Source organism: Pundamilia nyererei, unplaced genomic scaffold, assembly GCF_000239375.1.
Source record: "Pundamilia nyererei isolate P.nyererei 1_Seehausen unplaced genomic scaffold, PunNye1.0 scaffold00294, whole genome shotgun sequence".
Taxonomy (NCBI): Eukaryota; Metazoa; Chordata; class Actinopteri; order Cichliformes; family Cichlidae; genus Pundamilia; species Pundamilia nyererei.
Window position 1 is genome coordinate 538,812 of NW_005187695.1, and position 8,763 is coordinate 547,574.

The 8,763-nt window shown below is 42.6% G+C and overlaps 1 protein-coding gene across 1 annotated transcript in view; it reads right to left on the reverse strand.

The window, feature by feature from the left end:
• dhx16 (DEAH (Asp-Glu-Ala-His) box polypeptide 16) overlaps nucleotides 1-8,763 on the reverse strand; it is a 26,501-nt gene that overhangs the window by 10,948 nt on the left and 6,790 nt on the right. The window contains exons 9-18 of the mRNA XM_013915371.1: nucleotides 7,796-7,987; nucleotides 7,430-7,540; nucleotides 7,228-7,343; nucleotides 6,119-6,329; nucleotides 5,916-6,014; nucleotides 4,885-5,037; nucleotides 3,579-3,719; nucleotides 1,982-2,144; nucleotides 1,780-1,898; nucleotides 1,049-1,116 (exon numbers count right to left, since the gene is read on the reverse strand). Of these exons, the coding sequence (XP_013770825.1) occupies nucleotides 1,049-1,116; nucleotides 1,780-1,898; nucleotides 1,982-2,144; nucleotides 3,579-3,719; nucleotides 4,885-5,037; nucleotides 5,916-6,014; nucleotides 6,119-6,329; nucleotides 7,228-7,343; nucleotides 7,430-7,540; nucleotides 7,796-7,987 (1,373 nt within the window). The remainder of the gene's footprint in view (nucleotides 1-1,048; nucleotides 1,117-1,779; nucleotides 1,899-1,981; nucleotides 2,145-3,578; nucleotides 3,720-4,884; nucleotides 5,038-5,915; nucleotides 6,015-6,118; nucleotides 6,330-7,227; nucleotides 7,344-7,429; nucleotides 7,541-7,795; nucleotides 7,988-8,763) is intronic.

Consider the following 8,763-nt stretch of genomic DNA (forward strand, 5'->3'; position numbering starts at 1 on the left):
CACATTCTTTACTGTAAATTCCTAAGTTAATTTGTAAATTTTTGTAGTAAATTGTAAATATTGTAAAACTTTTCTTCTGTCATTTAATGGTCGGGCATTGTACAGCTACAAGCATTTCACCCCCATGTCATACTGTGTATGGTTGTGTGTGTGTGACAAATAAAATTTGAATTTGATTTGTAGCTGCTGAATGGAAGTTCTATTTCTGTTAGATACAGATGATGGCATCCTGTGTCAGCTTAGCTACAGGCAGGATGTTTTTCCCAAGCAGTCATCAGTGGAAAAACTAGCAACGAAAGCACACTAGCTGTTTTTTTGTTTGAGTTTCTCAGTAGGTGGACACCAGCAGCCTCTAGTCCAGGGGTGGGAAACTTCAGACCTCTGGAGAACTTCAAGATATGTTGAGGTCATTCAGCCATTTAAAGCAGCTGTGTTGGATCAAGGACATCTAAAACCTGCAGGACACTGGCCCTCGAGGCCTGGAGTTCCCCACCCCTGCTCTAGTCCATCTTCATCTTCTACTGCACATGTTCATAAAACGAGATGTTCGAGATACAAAGACAGTGAGGGCGTTAAAGACACAATCTGCACACACAGATGTGTCGTGATGCTCTCTTTCCTTACGGTTACGGTTTTGATGTAGTGACCGAGCATCACTGACGTGTTCTGGTTGGTAAAAACCGCAGCGACTTGTGTTAAACCAAATTTCTAACCTTTATTTCTAGCCTTCGTCTTGTCAAAGAGACCCTTCAGCTCACCCAACTGAGACTCCACGTCCAGCTAAAATCAGCACAGATGTGAGGATGGAGGGACAGACTGGAATCATGCTAATATGTGCACACAAGCTTACCTGTTCTACAACTTCACCATACAAATCGTTCAACAAACCATGCAAGCTTCCTGTACATAAAGTGTGGGAATCAGATTTCCTGATAATTAATAGTTTAATGCTTTCATGGTGCAATGTGACTGAATAAATAAACAGCTAATTTGGCAGGTAGTACAGACTCAAGCAGGTGACTACGATGCAATCAAACTGGAGACTCACTGCTCTGAGGCCAGGATCATCTTACTCAGCATGGGATCCACAGGTAACTCAGCCATTCTGCGACCCAGCTGAGCCGCCCCAAAAAGAGACAGAGAGAAAGAGTTAAATACCAATAAACACTTCAATTAATTAAAAAAACAAACCCAATGACCTACAAAACTGGCTAATGACACACACGCTCTTAAAAACATCCTCCTGTCCCTGATAATTACTCATTAACACGATCAGATTGGTAATAAAAGTTAAAATGCATCAGCACTTTCGATCAAGGAAGTGAGTGACTCTTCAGTGCTGGAAGCCATTTTACAGCCTTACGAGCATCAGGTGTGCAAAGTACGTGATGCAAATATGCAGCCGAGCGTGGCAGAGATGGTCACAGATTATTCCTGTAAAAATAAAAGGTGGTGTATCTCTCTCCTGCAGCTCAAGTTACAGTAAGAATGTAAAATATGTCCAACTCTGCAGCGCCTGTTGCAGATTCAAATGTAGGATGGGATAGTTCACCAGCTCTTTGTTGTACATACCCAGGGATCTGTGCGATCTGATTTTGGTGGAGTTTTTTGGCGACCCTCCCTTAGCTTTGTTTTTGGCCTCTATTAACTCTGTCGGACGGTGCATATTCACATCACGATACTGTGAAGGTTAATGTCTATAAGCAACCTGTGATTGCAGAAATTCTACAAATATATATGACTATATTAAAAATATAGAGAGCGTCTCCAAGTTTGCACCTTTGTGAGCTCCCCCATGTGGTTGAGGGCTCCCAGGGCATAGAGCTGCTCCAGAGCCAAGACTAGAGTCTCATGAGGAGGTGGGTCCATGAAGTCGAAGTGAATGAGGTCATTAATACCTGCAAGGAAAAAAGATTAGCTCACTACACAACAGCAGCCAACTGGTGTTTTAAAATCACAGGATCCCAATTTCTTGCCCCACCTAGACTCTTTAGCAGCAGGACTACATTTCCCAAGTTGGTCCTCTGAATCTCAGGCACAGTTGTTTCCTCCATCTCATGTTTATAGGCCCAGGCTGTGTAAAGCCTGAAACATTTCCCAGCAGCCACTCTGCCTGCTCGGCCTGCTCTCTGATTGGCTGAAGCCTGAGAGTTAAACACAGAAAAAAACAGACAGATAAATCACCTGCACTAACACACCACCACACCTGAGCTACAATACATGTCTGTGAAGCCAGTGGAGGATATCTCTGAGGTCTCTTTAACATAGTATTTTTATGTTTGACCTGGGTCAAAGTGATTTACACTCCCACAAGTCCACAAGCTTATCAGGAGATTTACTTATTTATTTTTTTCTTTGGAGAGCTGGAGAGGTTTGTTCTTCTGAGGATCTCTGGCTGACTCGAGTGTGCCAATCAGGCCCTCCTCCACCTTTGATTATATTTCAAACACAATTTCACCACGGGCTGCTTTCAGCAGCCAAAACAGTGCAAATCAGATCAAATCAAATATATTCAGTAAGATGTTTTCACAAAACAGGTTTGCACCAGCTGCCTTGTTAGGAGACAAAACTCCAAAATCAATCCACCTTAAAACAACGAAAGAGTCAAAAGCAATCACAGACGAGAAACCCAACGAACTGAATCCGACACGTCTGACCTTTCGATGTCTCAGCTGCAGCTACAATAAAGTTCAGCAAATGTTTGACCTTCCAGGTGATCTCACACCTGTAGTTCAGTTAATTTGGTTCGCCTCAAACAGCAGCATGACTAAAGGATGGTTCAAGGTCGCCTGATCCACCCCCAACTATAAGCTTTTTTTTTTTTTTTTTTTAAAAAGGACATTTTGAAGCCTTAAAAGCAGAGGGTGTCTGTGTCCTGAACCTGAACTGGGAGTCGGTTGCACAGGAGAGGGACCTGGAAGCTGAAGGCTCTGCCTCCCATTTTAATTTGAGAAACTCTAAGAACACAAGTAGACCTGCAGTCTGAGAGCAAAGTGCTCTATTAGGATAAAATGGTGCTATGAAGTTATGATGTTGGCTAATCATTCAGCACTTTGAGCACAAGGAGAAGGAATTCAATTTAACAGTGAGCCAATAAAGAGAAGCTAATAAACGAGACATCATTTCTCTTCAATTCAGCTTCTAGGACTTGGTCTTTAAACAATATAATATGTATAAACAATATATTTATATTCCAAATATTTGTTTTTTATGTAACAGTTTATCTCACATTAGAGTGATATGTAAGTAAAAGCTCCACCCAGGCAGCTCACACCAGGTAGCATTTACTTTTGTATTTTGTATATATGCATTCAACTTTTCTTTGTTCTATTAATAAACACTTAAAGAACTTTATCAAAATTCATTCAAAACTTTTTGAGCTCTCATATTTAAAGACACAAAGACTCCATTCAGTACCTCCATGGTGGTGAAGACTGGTCTAACCCCACAGACCAGCCTGTACCAATCCCAAGGATGCACCCGTCATTGTTTAGAACAGCAATAAAAGGAAATGGCTTAAATTTATCGTCACTTCACTTTGATTTCCTGCTAGTTAAACATTAAGGAAAAGCAGTTACCCGTGAGCAAGGTGTAACAATGAGTGACTCCATGCCTGTGCGGGCGTTGTAGCTCTTCTGTTTGCAGAAGCCAGGGTCAATGACGTAGATGATGCCATCTATGGTCAATGAAGTCTCTGCTATATTGGTGGCCACCACCACCTTGGATTGATAAGAAAAGAAACACCGAGAGATAAAGTTAGAAAACATTGCACCAACAAAGATTAAATCCAGATGATAAATGAGAGGTTAAAAAAAAAAAAGACGTCAAAAACATGATTTACAACTGCAGGAAGCTCATATTTATTTACCAGGATTTCTAAAAGCAAAGGATACGACGGGTTGACTCAGTAGAATTTAATGTTGCTAATGATCAAAGTACCAATATAACACTTAACCTTGTTTACACGCAGCACTAAATGCTTTAGCTCACCTTGATTACAGGACGCAAATCTCCTGAACAGCTGGAATTGTTTTAGGTCTTAATAGCTGCCGTTTTTTAACCTAAGATCATCTGTGGTTGAAACTTTTGTCTTAGGATTGGGCAGTTAAACAAATTTGAATGTGAATTAGGATTCATGTTTCTAGTGATTATAATTGGAGTCAAGACTGAAAGAACGACCTGGGCCAGCGAGAGCCTAAAAGTTTGAAGGTTTCGTAGGTGAACCTGTGGAAAGATTTAACTGAAGCTCCCTTTGTCCCAACATCACTCAGAGCCTCACATCCAGTTCACGTTCAGCAGTGCATGACAGCTAGCGTTTGGTTTCACCCTGTGATTACAGCGCAGATCCGTTCACCTCCATCTGCACCATCAGACATCTGCAGTGGAGGCAGACCAGCAGGGACCACAGCTGTGGTTGTGAGATGGACTTGTGAGAAGCAACTGTTTCTCCCAGAGAATCCAACTCCCAACTAAGGCACGCTAGCTAATAAATTATGTCAAGTATTCAACACCGTATTGGCATAATGTTAATGATACTTTGCAATGCTCCAGCAGCTCTCATCAAAACAAAGCAAAAAACAGGCCTGTTAGCCTGTTGTGATTGTTATGAGCTGGTGCAAACTGTGAATATTCCAGTCTAGGAAAATGATCCGAGGCTGATCCAGCTGGCAGAGTAAACACACCAGGACACTTGTGCAAACAGATTTTAAATCAAGACTCTGGTATCCTGGTTAAATAAGGGTTTAACAAAAACCCGACATGGTCGACTGCTGGTCTATTTTGTGTCAGCCAAAATGAAATATTAGTCCTTCACTGACCTGTTAGTTGTAGGGCAGCTGTATTAAGAAACAATAAAAGCTTCTCAGAAATAAGACACTGTCTCACCTTACGCGCTCCAGGCGGAGTAGGATTAAAGATCTTTGCCTGCATGTCAGACGGCAGGTTGGCGTAGATGGGGAGGACGAGCAGCTCTGCTATCTTAGAACCAAGCCGCCTGCATCTCTCCTGCAGCAGCTCGCAACACGCTTCGATCTCCTCCTGCAAGACACGCGTTCAGCGAGGCTCAACAATCAGCCGACACACACAAGGACACTGTACCCGTGTTTCTAACATATCTAACATATCTGTTCTGATCCCTCTCCTTCCCTTTGCATCCGTACATGTCAGGACAGTTTTCTAAACTTGTAGAATTTACAAGATCAACTTTCTCAGAGTGAACGTGGGATTTTACCTGTTTTCTAGCAAAAACCGAGTCAAATCTTAAGAATAAATATAGAAATATATGAATGAACGCATGCATGTGTGATCAAGCTCACTCTGATCCTTCTTTGGTTTTAGATCAGGTCTGTTTCAGGTTCACTGTGGCCTTTTTCTGACGTTCATTGTGTTTTATCAGTGCTGCAGGAGCCACATGGGAAAATCAAGTTTCCACAGAAAGTGATGTGTTCACTGTGACAAAGAGTTTATGGAGAAAGAATCGTCCTGAGCAACAGCGACTCTGTCGTTTCTCCTTTTCCCTCATTCCACGAAAAAAGAAACGAAAAAGGATTCAGGTAAGTGAAGGCAATTTCATCAGTTTCATTAAAGTCAGCTGCTTTTCTTATTCACTTAAGCCATATTTAATAAAGACTTTACTTTCACATTATGAACCTGCGATCCTCTGTGTCAGGGTTTTGATAAAGTGGTATGTCCAAACTATTCTACAGAACACGTGAAGATCAATGTTGTTTCACAGCCATCAGTTAGAATGTGATTATATTATAAAAACATCTGCACACAAAGGAAAGCATGGAGAGAACATGATGTTAAGCTAGGTGTAACTCTTTGAGAGAGAGATTTCAGTCTGACGTTTGCTGCAGAGCATCACAGTCGTGTCTGAAGCTCTGGATCTCTTGGGAATATGATATGAAGCGCACCTGTCCAGTGAGGAAGACCAGAATGTCTCCGGTAGGCTGAGTGACGTGGATCTGCAACACCGACACCACACACGCTTCCAGGTAGTCTGCCTCTGGAGCCTTGATAAGACAACACACAGACACACACACATCAACACCACAGTTTGGTTTATAGGCTCTAAATTGTAACGTTTACTGTGGCGAGGATTCAAATATAATCTTACTTTCGTGTAGAAAATATCGACGGGGAACCTCCTGCCAGGGATCCTGAAAACAGGCGCGTCATCGAAGAAGCAGGAGAAGCGCTCGGTGTCCAGAGTGGCGCTCGCCACCAGCACCTTCAGGTCCGATCTGAATCTTGCGATGTCTTTAATCAGACCGAACAGGATGTCGGTGTGGAGCGTTCGCTCGTGGGCTTCGTCTATGATGATCACACTGTGGGGGGAGACAGACAGAGATCGTGGGGGGAGCAAAACGATCGACACGAACGGGTTCGGTGATAAATGTCAAACTACAGAGAAGCCAGCAGAGGATTTATAAAACTAAATCAAGTGTCTGATTAAACCAGATTAGACCACCTGCACTTTGCTGTGTGCAGAGAGAAAATGTCACCTTCCTTTTCAAACTGACCGGACGCTCATGTGACGACAGCTTTGGCTAAGGTTGAGCAATTTTCTAATAAGCTCAAGGGTGACAGATCCAGTGAGCAGCAGAACCAATGACACGCTGAAGAAATGAAGTGATCACTGCAGTTTCCTCTGTTCACAAGATCCACCACTCTGCTGCTGCATTCACATTATGAAAATGTCACTGTTGGTTTGAACGGTTGCTATTTTGAGACGCTACAGCCTAGCAGCTCACAGGCGCACGACCAAATGATCTTGATGGAGAGGTAGGCCAAATTTAAATCAGATGAGGTTTCCAAACCCCCCACAGAAGAAAAAGGTAGTGGCCAAGAAACAGAGAAGGTCAGTACTGGTAAAGTTACCTACTTTTAAGACTGTGTACCTGCCTAAACCAAGATAATCTTTAACAAGCGTGCACGCCTGGTTGTGTCTGCAGGCTGAAAGTCAACTGCCCTGTCTTCCTAGTAAAGCCTACATAACTCCACAAATCCTCTGCAGCATTACTTTGCTCCCAGAATGTAGATTTAATAGAGAAAATGGTTTATGAGAATCGTTTACCCTGCTTCCATAAACTACTTAAACACGTAAAGAGCAGCCAGTACAGAAGTACACTCTCCCATGTCAGCACTGTTACTTTTAGGTGCTTTCTGCTCTTCATGAAAAGCAACATAAAAACCCAGCAGAGGGCACAGACGCATTAATGGCACCTGTAGCTGGCCAGGTCCGGTTCGGTGAGGAACTCTCGGAGCAGCATGCCGTCTGTCATGTATTTGAGCACGGTTCTCTCTGATGTGCAGTCCTCAAAACGAATGCTGTAACCCACCTGGATGACAGTAAAACGCTCAATTTCAGTCTGCTTGAAGGTGCAGTAACACATCAAGTGTTGGTGTAGTCATGTACTAAGCTCACCTCATTACCAAGCTTCACACCCATTTCCTCTGCTACTCTGGCTGCCACTGACATGGCTGCCACTCTGCGAGGCTGCGTACATCCAATCTTCATGCCTCCTTTGGTGTAGCCCTGATGGAAAGTGTTTAAGGATTACTTTGACAGCACTTTCAGGATGCTCAGGATTTTCCTTACTCTGGAAAGTAAATAAATCACACTGGAACAGCAGTCTATAGTTCAACATCCTAGGATACATGGACAATGTGGTGGACTTTGTTTTTTACTCCAAGAGGTAGAGGCCAATATTTCGGTTGGGTACCCCAGTCGCTGTTCTCTAACACGTTTAATACGTGAATATATGAAGCTACATTTAAATTCTTCACTCACGTCTTCCAGGAGGTACTGAGGGATCTGGGTGGTTTTCCCCGAGCCCGTCTCTCCTTCGATGACGAGGATCTGGTGCTCGTGGATGGCGGCCAGCAGGTCGTCTCTGTAGGGAAAGATGGGAAGGCTGCGTCGGACTTCCTGCATTGACTGTTTTTTCAGCTCAGCCTGCGACAGAGCCGGAGCATCCTGATCCTGAACGTGACACGGTCAGAAGAAAAGGCAGTTTGAGTTTTTACAGTGAAGCAGAAGAATCACAATCTCTTCACTGTCACTGTAACAAGTACAAGGAAAATAAGTGCAGTCCTGCGGTGTCACCAAAGAAAAGCTTAAATATAATTACAAAAGATTAATTTAAAAACAATCATTCAGTAATAAATGAAACCTTGTTGCACAGATAACACTAATGCACAGGATGTCATGCATTGCAGTGTACTCGTCGGGTTGAATCGGAGGCGAATTTGTGTCAGCGATGTTTACAGAAGGTTTGGAAGGACACAGTCGACTGGTTCTTTTATTTACACTCATATAAAAAGGCACGCAGGTGGAAGATATTTTCGTTTTTCCACCAACTCAAACATGTTTCCGTGTAATACAGCCTTTCATCACTCCAAAGATCACACTACAACACAGGCTGCATTGCACCCTGGGAACACACACGTGACTGAAACTGTCCAGAAAACATGAGCAAATACATTAAATTGTTACTAAATGCAAAACATTTGTATGAACTGGCTTCTGTGTTTGATCACTTAACCCTTTAAGACCTACCATAGAACCAAGTCCGCCAGAGCTTATATTATATTTTTACAGGCTGTGGAGCCATTTTTGGGAGCATTTCAAGTTGCTATACATCAATACAACCATTATAGCCCAAATCTTAATAATATGTCTGCATTAACTGCATAGTAATTACATAAATTGCAAAAAAGTGCAATAAACTACAAAAAAATTGAAAATCGTTTTTGGTT